The 12,814-nt window shown below is 59.8% G+C and overlaps 2 protein-coding genes across 10 annotated transcripts in view; one reads left to right on the forward strand and one right to left on the reverse strand.

Annotated features, from left to right (window-relative positions):
• The first annotated feature begins 2,196 nt into the window (after window positions 1-2,196).
• Window positions 2,197-6,511, forward strand: GAPDH (glyceraldehyde-3-phosphate dehydrogenase). The gene is made up of 11 exons (XM_040642080.1): window positions 2,197-2,307; window positions 2,579-2,619; window positions 4,407-4,506; window positions 4,590-4,696; window positions 4,815-4,905; window positions 5,033-5,148; window positions 5,250-5,331; window positions 5,541-5,692; window positions 5,778-5,856; window positions 5,956-6,137; window positions 6,242-6,511. The coding sequence occupies exons 2-11, from the start codon at window positions 2,597-2,599 to the stop codon at window positions 6,309-6,311; spliced, it is 1,002 nt and encodes a 333-aa protein (XP_040498014.1). The 5' UTR covers window positions 2,197-2,307; window positions 2,579-2,596; the 3' UTR covers window positions 6,312-6,511.
• A 793-nt stretch (window positions 6,512-7,304) lies between these two features.
• IFFO1 (intermediate filament family orphan 1) overlaps window positions 7,305-12,814 on the reverse strand; it is a 12,385-nt gene continuing 6,875 nt past the window's right edge. For 3 of the 9 annotated variants that reach the window (XM_040642076.1, XM_040642078.1, XM_040642074.1), the window contains 5 exons: window positions 12,527-12,684; window positions 12,285-12,405; window positions 11,914-12,009; window positions 9,317-9,447; window positions 7,305-8,422 (listed from right to left, as the gene is read on the reverse strand). In XM_040642076.1, coding sequence (XP_040498010.1) covers window positions 8,317-8,422; window positions 9,317-9,447; window positions 11,914-12,009; window positions 12,285-12,405; window positions 12,527-12,684 — 612 coding nt within the window. In that variant the 3' untranslated portion in view covers window positions 7,305-8,316. Of the gene's footprint in view, window positions 8,423-9,316; window positions 9,448-11,913; window positions 12,010-12,284; window positions 12,406-12,526; window positions 12,709-12,814 lie in introns of all 9 variants that reach the window. The other 6 variants (XM_040642079.1, XM_040642077.1, XM_040642075.1 and 3 more) reach the window with 3 other exon arrangements.

The following is a 12,814-nucleotide window of genomic DNA, read 5'->3' on the forward strand; positions in this document are numbered from 1 at the left end:
GACCGGGGATGTGGCTGAACACCGTACAATGCAGAAGACAGACCCCGCACCAGAATGAGGCAGCCCAAAGCAAGAGTCTGGTGCAGAGGTGGAAAAACCCTTCTCCAGACCAAGGGCTGGTCTGTGTGTTCCCTGAGCCCATCTCTGGGACAGGTGACTGACCTGGTCGCTGGGCTGATGGAAGGTTGGGTCCCCTCCATCTGTGGAGACTGCCTAGCAAGGAATCGCTTTACTGTTAGAGGGTCTGTGGGAAGTCAGCCCCTCACGCAGGCACTGCTTTAGCCTGCCCACCCCCTCAGCTCCCCAAGTGTGTTCTGCTGAGTCACCTGGACCGTGAGGCAGTGAGCGTGCTCTCATGACAACACTGGTGTCTTTGCTGTCATGACAACGGCAGGCTGCATCAGTAACGCTCCATGGGCACCAAGCTCCCTTTTTGGCAGAAGACACTAATGGAAAAAGACACACATGCAGCAAAAGGGAAGATGGGACTTCAGACACACATTCTAGATAGTATGGGAGCATCGAGGGGCTCCTAAGGCCTGTTCCAGGGAAAGAATTAATGGTCCTGGTTGAGCCTGAGCAGGCATGGAACGGTTAGATCAGCGGCTGAACCCCTACCCCAGCAGACTGCCTGTGGTCCTCCCCACCTCCTGTCACCATTAGGTGTCCTCTGGCCCTGCTCTTGGGGTTCGTGAAAAGCCTGGGAACCAACCAAGCACATGGCTGCCAGACAGACATAGACTTGGCTCTGGGGCCCCAAGGAGGGAAGGCAATCCCAGAAAGGGCAGGGACTGGGGTTGGAGTTGGTGCTGGAGAGTATGCTCTCTGCCTTTTAAGCAAAGGTTATCGCCAGACAGGCTAAACTTAGCCACAGGCTCTTCAGCTAGAAAAGGGGGCTGGTCTCAGGTTACGCTGGGCCAGCAAAGAGGCCCCTGGGTCCCCAGTCCCCAGCACCTGCTGATGGGCCACGTCCATTCCACCCCACCCCCTTCTAAACCCTGGTTCATCTCAAGCGTTCTGAATACAGCCCCTCTTCCATCCTCAGCTGGCAAAACCGGCTCAGCTGGGGCTCCGGACTGTTGGAGGGGAATGGATCCCTCCCTCTACCTCGCGTGGGGCTGGAGGCCGGTTCCCACCACGTGCCCAAGACCTCCCAATTTCTTCCCTCTTCTGGACGCTTCGCACTGCCCCCAACATCCCCGGGCCCAGGCAGGGAAGGGGAGTCCCTGGCTCGGGCTGGCTGGCACGTCCCAGGATGGGGAGGGACTTCCGCCCTCACGTCCCGCTCTCTGGTGGGGGCTGGAGACGGTGAAAGGGGCACTGTCTCCGGCTTGGGCGGCACAGCACGCAGGTCTCCCAGGAGCGACTCTGTGGGAGGCCTCCGGCCTCTCGTCCTCCCCCTGTGCCCCAGCCCCGCCTGGGGGAGAGCAGCTGGTGCACACAGGGCCTGGTTTGTCCGCCCCAATTATCAGCTCTCCGGGCTGCCCGAGCTTGCAGGACAGCGTGACCTTCAGTGCAGAAACCGCTCCCCACCCCCCAGCCACCTCCCGAGTCTCCTTCCTCTCCAGGCCCCCACTGCCCAGTGCCAGCCCAGGCCCCCGGCCCAGGGAGGCTGGGAGCCAGGCCCTGGGTAGGGGGAAGTGGGGGCTGGGCAGAGCCCGGCAGGAGGCGGGCTGACCCTTCCCGTGCCTTTTCCTCTGCGGTTCCTCCGCCGCTACCGAAGAGCCTTGAGGAGAAGTTCCTCAGCCTTCCCGCCTCTCAGCCTCTAAAAGAAAGGGGAGGGGGGTGGCCGCGTGCAACCGCGAGGGGTCCCGGCTCCGGCTCCAATTCCCCATCCCACCAGCTCCCAAAGTCCTCCCATTTCGTCTGTGCAGCAACTTGAACGGCCCTGGCTCTCGGAGGCCTTCCGTTGCCACCAGGAGCCCCGTCCTGGGGCCCACAGTCTCCTGCAAGCCCACAGGGTGCCCACGAGTGCCATTAGCGATCACCTCCTCCACTGGGCTGGTCTCAGTCCCCTCCCCCATTCCGTCCCTAGCCCACACGTTTGGTGCGTGCACACTGGAAGAAGCAGGCGGGTCCAAAAAAAAAAGCGGGCCCAGCTACTCGCGGCTTTACGGGCGCACGTAGCTCAGGCCTCCGCGCCCTCGGGCCGCGACTGGGCAAGCCGGCGGGAGGCGGGGCCTGCGCCCCCACGCCCCCACGCCCCCCCGCCGCGTCCCGGAGGTATAAATTGAGCCTGCAGCCTCCGCTGGTGCTCTCTGCTCCTCCCCGTTCGACAGATAGCCGCATCTTCCCGTGCAGTGCCAGGTAAAACCCCGCAAAGCCAGGCGGAGGGGAGCCGCGAGAGGCCCGGGCACGGCTCCGAAGGGGACCGGGGGCGCTCGCGGAGCCGGGGTGGGCTGCGCGGCCGTGGTCGCGGTCGGGTGTGCCCGGCCGGACCTCCGCATTGAAGGGGCGGGAGGACGGACGTGCCCGAGCGCGGGGTGGGAATGGAGGCCTGGGGGGAGGGGAGGACAGCGGCCGGACTGCAGCCGCCGCCCGCCCCCGCGCTCTAATGCTCGCCTTTCTCTGCCTGCAGCCGCGTCCCCGAGACACGATGGTGAAGGTCGGAGTGAACGGGTGAGTTCGGGGGTGGGGTAGGGTGGGGCATCGAATCCTGCGGCCCCGGGCGAGCGCGTGGGGGACGCGGTGCGGTGGTCCTACCCCCCCCACCCCCAAGGAGAACTCAAGGTCGGTGTTCTGACCTGGCGGAGGCTCTCGCCCCAGAGGGCCTCGTGGCCCCCACCCCATCCCCGGCTGTGGCGCCTCCTGCAAGGCCGCCCTTGCGGGTTCGAGCCGCGCGCAGCCTTCCCCTCCCACCTGCCTCCGATCCTCGGCAGCACCGCCATCCCGGCTTAGTCATCCCTTTAATCCCCCGGCCGGGGCTTCTTTCTTTGCTTTCGCGCCCTGCGGGGTCACGTGCCGAGGAGGCGCCCCTCCCCCGCCCCCTCCGGGGCTCCCGGGGCTCGGCTGGGTGCGCAGCCCGCCGGGAGGGCTGGTTTGCGGTAACCCAGCCGCCATGTTGCAACGGGGAAGGAAGCGAAGGAACCACCGTTAGGCAACCTCGCGTAGCTCTTCACCCTTCCTCCTTCCTCGCCTATGACTAACCCTCCTCGTCTTGCCTCAGCGGGGTGGAGTCGCCTCTGTCCCGTAAGCCAGGTGAGGCAAGGCTTCCCCCAGCCCTGCTCTCGAAAGAGCTGGACCTCAGAACTCCGACCACAGACCGTCCCTTAAGCTGCCAGCCAAATTTCCCTCAAGGATGCTCTTCCTGGATGGTCCTCTGATGAATCAGAAACGTGGGTTTAGCGGAGTCCTGTCTTTTTTTTCTTCCATTTTTTTTTCTTTTTTCTTCATGTGGAGAGGTGTGGTAGCTGCAGCTTAGTGCCATGTTGGGGAAGCTGAGTCATGGGTAGTTAGAAATTTTCCACCACAAAATGGCTCCTGCGGCAGCAGCCCCTGCCATCACACTGGCTCTCCTCGAAGCTCTCTTCTTCCTTCGGTGCCTAGAGCTGACCCAACCCCAAAAGCCAAGGCTATAAAGGTCACTGGGAGGATTAGGTGTCCGTGAGCCTTGGGAATCCTGCCCTTCTTCCCATGCCGTCTTCCAGAAATCAGATCCCCACTCCACTCTAATCTGGGGTTAAATATAGCTGCCTGACCTTTCTGCAGCTGGGGGCCTGGGCTTCTACCCTCTTTTACCTCTCACCCCCCCACACACACGCGCGCACACACAGCTGTTGCTCCTGCTCCTGATTTTTAGAAGAAGGCTTGCAAGGACAGGCAGCTTAGCGAACTAGAGCCCTGAGATTAGGGGGTTGAGAAGGACTCCTTTTTCTCCTCCTCTTTCCATTTTGGAGGAAGGGATGGGCTTTCCCTGTCCACTTAATTTCTGACCTTTACTCTTGCCCTTTGAGCTTGGTGGTGCTAACTGTGCAAGTCTTTGCTGCCCAGAGGGTGTATCCTGAAGCTGGGCCAGACCAGCACAAGCGTTCTCAGGGCACAGATAGTAGGGGTGATAAATGCCATGTGCCCAGACTGTGGGAGTGGCCAGACCATGCCCTGCACTGCCGTTTCTCCTGGTAGGACTTGTAGACACTAGGGAGTTGGGCAAGTGTTCGAACCTAATCACCTCTTGGGCAGGCTTCGCTTCTTGGCCATGCTGTAAAGCCAGCCTGTCCTGGCGGGGTTACGCAGGAGGATAAAATCAGACCTCCTGGGACTTCCCTGGTGGCAAGGAAGTGCCATTTTCTAACCCCTGAAAGAGGATGCGTTGGCCTCGGGCTGCTTCCATGCCCAGGAGGATTCTCTGTCGTCGTCGTCGTCGTCGTCCCCCCCCCCCATTCCTGCTCACCCCTTGTCTTTCTTAGATTTGGCCGTATTGGGCGCCTGGTCACCAGGGCTGCTTTTAACTCTGGCAAAGTGGATATTGTCGCCATCAATGACCCCTTCATTGACCTCAACTACATGGTGAGTGCTGCCCCTTCAGCCGCTGTCGGAGCAGAGCCGGCTAAAGCGCAGCCCCTCACTGCCCTCCTTCCCCCTTCCTCCAGGTCTACATGTTCCAGTACGATTCCACCCACGGCAAATTCCACGGCACAGTCAAGGCTGAGAACGGGAAACTTGTCATCAATGGAAAGTCCATCTCCATCTTCCAGGAGTAAGTGTGGAAGATGGAACAGAAAGAAATTCGCTTTGAGGGGGGTGCTAGGATGGGTGACCACCTTGGGTACGTTGTACCCCACGTCCCTGAATTGGCATCTCGTCTTCCCTTGCAGGCGAGATCCCGCCAACATCAAATGGGGTGATGCTGGTGCTGAGTATGTTGTGGAGTCCACTGGGGTCTTCACGACCATGGAGAAGGCTGGGGTGAGTGCCAGGGAGACTGAAGATGGGAGGGGGTTGACCCTGGGGTTTGGTGTGGCGAGAAGAATGTGCACCACAGGCTCAGACCAGGGAAGGGAGCACCTGGATTATGGTGACTCTTCTGCTGCAGGCTCACCTGAAGGGCGGGGCCAAGAGGGTCATCATCTCTGCTCCTTCTGCTGATGCCCCCATGTTCGTGATGGGTGTGAACCATGAGAAGTATGACAACTCCCTCAAGATTGTCAGGTGAGCATGACACGGGAGCGGAGAGGGGAGTGAAGTGGTCTGATAGTACTGTGTGCAACAAGATGGACCTGCTTGCCCTTGACGTGCCTCCCTCTTTTCAGCAATGCTTCCTGTACCACCAACTGCTTGGCTCCTCTGGCCAAGGTCATCCATGACAACTTCGGCATCGTGGAGGGACTCATGGTATGCGTGATGGGCAAAGTGTCCAGAGCCCATTGATTTCTCACCCAGGACTCCATCTTTCTTTCTGCTTAGAACATGGTCCTAGGCTGGGGGGTGCGCTGGGGCCTTGGGGGTTCCAAGGTCAGGTCACTCTATCCCGTAATTCTTCCCAAGGGCGGGTGAGGTGATGAGGACTGTGCAGGCCCTCACTCCTTCCCCCATGTTTCCAGACCACCGTCCATGCCATCACTGCCACCCAGAAGACCGTGGACGGCCCCTCTGGGAAGCTGTGGCGTGATGGCCGAGGGGCTGCCCAGAACATCATCCCTGCTTCCACTGGCGCGGCCAAGGCTGTAGGCAAGGTCATCCCTGAGCTGAACGGGTGAGGTTCCTTGCTGCTTTTCTGCCCTGGGCACCTGGGGGTGGCCAGGAGGAGTGGTGCTGAGCCTGTTTCCCCCTGTCTGTAGGAAGCTCACTGGCATGGCCTTCCGTGTCCCCACCCCCAACGTGTCCGTTGTGGATCTGACCTGCCGCCTGGAGAAAGCTGTAAGTGTGGGTTGGAAAAGGTGGCGGGCTAGGAATTTGTGTCTGGGGGAAAGCAGCAAGACTGGAACTTGAATGACCATCTTATTTTTACCTCGTTAGGCCAAATATGACGACATCAAGAAGGTGGTGAAGCAGGCATCAGAGGGCCCCCTCAAGGGCATCCTGGGGTACACGGAGGACCAGGTTGTCTCCTGCGACTTTAACAGTGACACTCATTCTTCCACCTTTGATGCCGGCGCTGGCATTGCTCTCAATGACCACTTTGTCAAGCTCATTTCCTGGTATGTGGCCGCATGTGGAGCAACACCTAGGAAAGGGACTCGAGTCTCGCGCCCTCTGGTGGCCAGTTCGGGAAAATAGCGTTTCACTCTTGATCTCCTTCCAGGTATGACAACGAATTTGGCTACAGCAACCGGGTGGTGGACCTCATGGTCCACATGGCCTCCAAGGAGTAAGAGCCCCCTGGACCACCAACCCAGCAAGAGGAAGAGAGAGGCCCTCAGCTGCTGGGGAATCCCTGCCCCAACTTATCCCCCGAAACACTGAGAATCTCCCGACCTCTACTGTTTCCATCCCAGACCCCCTGAAGAAGGGGAGGGGCTTGGGGAGCCCTACCTTGTCATGTACCATCAATAAAGTATACTGTACCCAGCCAGCTCTTTGAATGTTCTAGCTTATTCCAGGGCCTGGGATGAGGAGGAGGGGAGCTAGGCTGTGTGCCAAAGAGAAATCAGTCTTGCTGATGGTACCCAAGAAAGACCCAGTGTACCGCGACCAGGCATAAACTCCCCTGGAGGTCGTGGGCCTGAGAGCCTCCCTCACAAAGGCGTGTGCACTGCACTCACTTCTGAGGGCCACTGGTCCTCGCTTTGGCTTAGTGCCCCTCCAAAGCCCCTAGGTGCTACTTGACGCAACATGATGTCAGAGGACAAGTCCGTCTTGTCACCAGATGACCTGGCTGCAGCCACCTGGAGGGTAACCTTGGCGCAGGACGTCAGGGCTTTGGAATTGGGCTAGCAAGTCTCACAGCCTTGCCTGGTGACCTGGCTGCTGCTAGGGAGCCGACTGCCAGGGAGCGAATTCCACTGCCTCACAGCTGTGCGGTCCAGGCTGAGTTCTTTACTTTCGTGGGCCCTAGTTACTGCCATCTGTAAACAGATACGCCAGCGCCCAGCCCCTCCAGGTCTTCTGGAACAATTCTATTCGGTCAGCTGTATAACCAGTGTAGTGAGTGATCCGGAAAATGGGGTAACGCCACCTCCAGGACTCAAGGTGGCATGTAAGGGGGATCGCTGCCATGGTCTGTGGGTGAGGGCTTGGGGGGCGGAGGCACAGGCCGGCACCTGGTCCTGTGTAAGGTGATGAAAAGCAGGGCACACCTCCCAGCAGGGATCAAGTAGCCACCACCAGAAAGTGCTTAAAACAGTGACACGAAAGTGTTCGATAAATACTCTCCAGTTTGATTATTATTGAAGATTCCATTCCAATGTCCGCTCGGCCTCCCTCCGGCAGTTAGGCTGACATGTCCTCATTCACGTGCCCCCAGTTTCTCCCAGGCTTTTCCAAGTCCGGGACGTCTTAGCCTGTTGCTCTCGGTGTGTGACAGACACGGAGGAGGCACATCTTCAGCTGATACTTGAAGAGACTGAGGCCCTGAGCGCACATACACAGGCGCACGCACACACAGGCACACGCGCACACAGGCACACGCACACACAGGCACACACGCACACGTGCACACACACACAAGCAGCTTCGCCTTTTTCTCTGCCACTCAGCTCTGACTGGGAAACAAGCAAGGGCTTCCATCTCCCTCCACGATGCTGCACCCGGTCAGATCCAGAAGCCGCCCAGACCCGAGGCACTAAGGTCCCCTGAAGGCAGGCACTGCCCAAGGGCAGGGTCGCAGCCACTTCACTGCCTCCGCAGAGCGCCCAGTCCGACCTCCTCCACCTGCGCCGCGGAGGGAGGCCCTCTCCCCCGGTACGTGTTGCACAAGCCATGCAACGTCCAGCTTCCTCCACTTCATACCAGTGCCTGGGCCAGTTAGCACCAGTACAGATCCAGACCGTGAGCTGGCTTGAGGCCACAGAAACGGAAGGAAGATCTGACAATCACAGTCCTTACTCAATGGAGAAAGTAAGGGGCCACAATCGCTCCAGCAGCATTTTAAAGATGAGAAAGTAGCAGACACCCACACATGAAGGCAGGAGAGCCCCGGCTGTGGTGGGAGTCGCCTGGGACAGGCGGGCTAAGCCTCGCTCCAGACACCTTAGAACCCTGGAGGCCAAGGTCAAAGGCAGGAAGCCCAAGGGAGGAGGGTCCCAGTCCCCAGGGGCAAGGCTTGGTGCGGTGGGACGAGTGATGTTCCCCTTCTGTGAACCCCCCACCCCTCTGCCTCGGTGAGTTCCCAGCAGGGTGGTGCCCCCGGGGCCCAGGCGCCAAGCTGGAGGCAGGTCCCTATCTCATGGAGCTATCAGATGAGACATCACGATCGGAGTCCTCAGCCTCGCTTGGCGGCGGCGGCGGGTCGCTAAGCGGGACCGCAGCGAAAGCAGGAGACTTTCTAGAAAAAAAACACCAGTTTTCACCCTGGGGCAGGCAAGAATCATGATGAGGTTGGCATTCTTCTCTCCTGTGGCCTTTTTCTCCAGCTCAGGCAAGGCCAGGGGGGCCACAGGGGTGAGGTGCAGGGTGAGGGAAGTGGGGAAGGGAAAGAAAGCTCCCGCAGCCCACCCTGATGTGGGAGATAGACCCTGTCTTTATCTTGGGGACTCTGGGAGGCTCAGAGTTCAGAAAGATCTCAAATTACAGGGGCACACCTGGGTGGCTCAGTCCGCTAAGCATTTGACTTTCGCTCAGGTCATGATCTCGAGGTCCTGGGATCGAGTCCCACATCAGGTTCCTTGCTCAGCAGGGAGCCTGCTTCTTCCTCTCCCTCTGCCCCCTCCCCCCACTCATGCTCTCTCCCTCTCCCCCCCCCCAATAAATAAAATCTAAAAAAAATAAATCTCAAATCACAGTAGGAGAGATGCTGCCTGAGCCAAGTGCACAGGCTTGATGGCCCCAGCTTTATGTCTACCTGTAGTATTTTTGGACTTTTTAAAATTTACTTTTTTTTTAGAGGCAGAACTTATACCGGGTCAAAGGCATGAACTGTGGCCCTGACTTTAGACAGAAATCTGCCCCCACACGTCTTCTGTTCCTTGGCAGTTTCGAGCTGCTTCTAACCAGGGGACCCCCCGAGCTGGTGGCATTGGGAGGTCTCGGCCGTGCAGCCACGCGTGGACGTGCACCCAGCGTCCCACTGCTGCGGGCGAGAAGGCTGTGGCGCTGGGCCAGACACACCAGGCGCCCTCCCGCAAGAGCCCCACCTCGACATGGGCGTGCAGGGCTTGTCCCCGAGGAAGACACACGGGGGAAGGCGGGCCAGGCCCCAGCCGCCAGGGGCAGTCCTCACCGGTCTCCCGACTGGGTGATGAGTCGGCGGCAGGTCTCCATCTGCACGTCCAGGCCGCGCTTCATGCTGCACATCTCCATGTACTCGTGCAAGTGGCGGTTCATGTCGTTCTTGGCCGTGGCCAGCTCCAGCTGCGGCAGGGGCAAGGCAGGGCCGAGCAGGTCAGCGGGGTCTCCAGCCCGCACCCCCAGGAGGCGCACACGCCAAGAACGCCACCCGGCGGGGGGCCCAGGCAGCCGTGGGCGAGGGCTCAGATTGAAAACTCGGTCTGAGCAGCCAGAAGGCGCCTACTGGACTAGCATTCTTTCTAGTTTGCCTGGCAATCTTTGCCTGCAGAGGAGCCCGCGTTCTTGCCACAGACCCTCGCTGAGAGGAACCAAAGTGTGGGCAGGACAGCCCGAGGCGGCCGTCTGTGCGCGGCCTGGCTCCCCCTCCCCGGGCTTCCCGCGTGGCCCCGTGCAACGCTGCACCGTTTCCCTCACTCATTTGGGTGTTTCTGGAAGGCTGGCCCTGGCTCTTATTCATCTCTGCCTGTGCATGCCCAGCACCACGCTGGGAAATGACTTAGTGAACCTCGCGAAGTCGTGACAAGCCTCCCGGCACAAAGGAGGAGACCTGCCCGCGCTGCTGAAAGAGGCGCGATCCTCCCCTGATGGCTCTTGTCTCTGGTGTGAGCTGTTCTCAGCGTCTCACAGGAAGACTGCTGCCACACCCAACGTCCCACCGGTTAGAAGATGTATCCCGATTCAAGAAATGTTCCATGTGGGAAATGTGGGCTCCGAATCAAGGAAATATGGCCTCCCTCGCAGAGGCAGAGCTGAGAGGCGGGGTGAAGGCGGAAAAGATCTGGGCCAGAGATGATCTGCTGCCTCTCTTTGTATTGGGTACAAAGGACAGGCGGCCAAAAGGAGAGGCAGAATAAAACTGCTTGGAGGTGATTTGCTTGACTGCCTGGGAGCAAAGAGAAAGGGTAGGAAACTACCCGTGAGTGATCCGAATTGGATAGAGGAAACCACCCAGAACTAATCCAAACTGGACAGGGAGAGGCTGGGAACTCGGAGGAAGGAGGAAAGGGGTCACGGGGCCAGACGGAAGGGAGGTGGCCCGGGTGGGTCGGGAGCCCTAGCGGGTGCCGCTCACATGGCAGCCTGGATGCCAGAGTCAGCTGCTCAGTCCAGGAAGATAAGTGAGGTCACCAGCTCCCGCGCAGACTGGCCGCCGCCAGCACCCCAGGTTCTCCAGCTAAGGAGAGCGGGAGGGGAAGGGGCTAGCTTCTGGAGCCCATCACTCACGAGGACAGGAAAGAAGGAAATGAAGCACATACATTCTATTCAAAGATAAGGCCAGGACCACCACCAGTTGCCTCTACACATCCGTACGTGTCTCCTTACTTCACACGTGAGGGAGGCGGCCGCCACCCGCCAGGAGGTACCCAACAGCCTCCACGGAAGACCCCAGCCTTGCTGTGTGACTGGAGGGAGGGGTAGGGCTGGGACTCGACGGAAGTGAAGGAGACAGGACAGCAGGAACTCCCTCCCACCTTCCACCTGGGCCCTGGCTTTACTGCCGGTAATGGGAAATGCTCCTTGCTTCCATCCCAGGCACGCCGAGATGGGTCACCAGGGCCAGCAGGGCACCCAAAGGCCCCTGTTAGCTCTCCCAACACCTCTCCTAAAGCCATCCTCCTGCAAGACAAGAGGGAGACTGCCAGATGGGTGTCCATGAGTGGACAGAAAGCGGCTCTCCCCTCCCCTCTCCTCAGCGGGGAGCAGACACATGGCTGCAGGCCTTTAAAACTCAGCCTGTCTGCCTGGGCAAGAAACAAAAGCAGGTTTGGCTTCAAGGAGCAGGATCATGGGATGTGTGTTGGGAGAATGTGCACGTAGGAAAATCATCTGTCAACTTCCTTCTCGAAATGCTGGCAGTGTGAGAACAGCAAGGGTATAAATATGCCACATGGTCTTGAAGAGAGGCCAAAAGTTACAGAAGCTCATGGGCCTCTTCCCCAAGCCGGGGCACTCAGGGCTCAGAAGGACCCTCTCCAGGAGTGGGAAAGGAGGCTGCCAAGAACAGCGTCCGGCCCTGCCCGCTGCTCCTCTGCCCAGGGCGCCACAAACCCGCTGCAGCCCTGCAGACCTAGCTCTAAGTTAGAGCACCAGCTTCCCATACTCGAAAAGGTCCCTCCAGGCTACAGAATGACATCAGAGGTTCCTCCTTCTGATGAAGGGCTGAGCTGAAGAAACAGCAAAGTTCGAGTCCACTTCCGCGACCGCGCGGACAGTCGTAGTGATAACCATAAAAGCAGTAAGCTTCCTAGGAGACAGGCACTGCCCTCAGCTCTACACGTGCCCCATTTCATCTGATCTTCAGACAAGCCTGCGAGGGAGGTACGATTAAGATCCCGCCTGACAGAGAAACAGGCTCAGAGGGCGTACGCAGCCCCGCAGAAGTTGGAAGCGACAGGGCTGAGACTGGAACCCACACCTGTCCGACCCCGCCAGAGCCTGAGGTCCTAAGGCCCCACCCCCACAAGAGAAAGGAGGAGGCCCGGTGTCTGGGGTCTCCCCGGTGGTGGCTTCACAAACCCCCGGCCTTACCTCTATCTGGTCAATGGTCTCCTGATATTCTTTCTCCCGGGTTTTGAACAGGGACTCCGTGTCTTTAATCACCTTCTCCAAACTATCTTCCTGCTGCTGGAGCAGAAAGGGAAGCAAGGGGGAGGCCGATGGGGAGGGTGGGATGGGGGCATTCCACAGGGCCGAGGCGGGGAAGAGAGAGAGAGTCCGGTTAAAGGAAGCTGGAGAAAGCCGAGAGAAAGGATAAAGGAAGAGGGGGAAGCAGGTAGAGGATGGAGGCCACAGACGGAAAGCAGCAAGGAGTGCAGGGAGGAGCGGGAGGGGCGGGAGGGGCCGGGCGTCCGCTGGGGAGGTGGCAGCGCCGGGGCCCTGCGGCCGGGAGGGGCCGTTACCTCTCCCTGCGCCTCTGCGGCTGCCATGGCATAGCCCGAGAAATCCTCCCAAAGCAGCAGGGTCTCCTCAGTCTCCTCCCAAGTCAGGCTGTCACAGTCGTCCTCAAAATCATACTCCCTCCTAGAGACAGGGACCCGCCGTCAAGGAGGGCGGGGCCTGGCTGCCCGCGGAGGGCCACTGTCGGGGGCGGGGCGTCCGGCCTCGGGGAGACGGGGTGCCGCGGGCGGGCCTGCGGACTCACAGCTGGTTGAGCATGCGCTGCATCTCCTCGTTGATGCTGAGGGCTGTGCTCTCCTCCTCATCCCCATCGGGCTGGCGGGGCCCGTCACTCTCCGACAGGGAGGTGTCCTCCTCGACGGCAGCCTTGCGCTCCCGCTTCCGCCCCCCCATGGATGGGACCTTAATGGGAGACAAGTGCAGAGACTACAGAGACGAGGCCGGGTGCGTGAGGAGAAGGGCGGATGGGCGCCGGCGGGGAGGGGGGAGAAGGAAGGGGGCGGAGAAGCGGGAACCAGCGGGGGGGGGGGGC

The sequence above is a fragment of the Ursus maritimus genome, unplaced genomic scaffold (assembly GCF_017311325.1).
Source record: "Ursus maritimus isolate PB19 unplaced genomic scaffold, ASM1731132v1 scaffold_26, whole genome shotgun sequence".
Taxonomy (NCBI): domain Eukaryota; kingdom Metazoa; phylum Chordata; class Mammalia; order Carnivora; family Ursidae; genus Ursus; species Ursus maritimus.

Bases quoted from the DNA above. Each gene is read 5' to 3' on its own strand.
- GAPDH (XM_040642080.1), top strand. From the start codon at position 2,597: ATGGTGAAGGTCGGAGTGAACGG. The intron at 4,507-4,589 runs GTGAGTGCTGCC...CCCTTCCTCCAG, and splicing joins TCATTGACCTCAACTACATG to GTCTACATGTTCCAGTACGA. The intron at 5,857-5,955 runs GTAAGTGTGGGT...TTACCTCGTTAG, and splicing joins CCTGCCGCCTGGAGAAAGCT to GCCAAATATGACGACATCAA.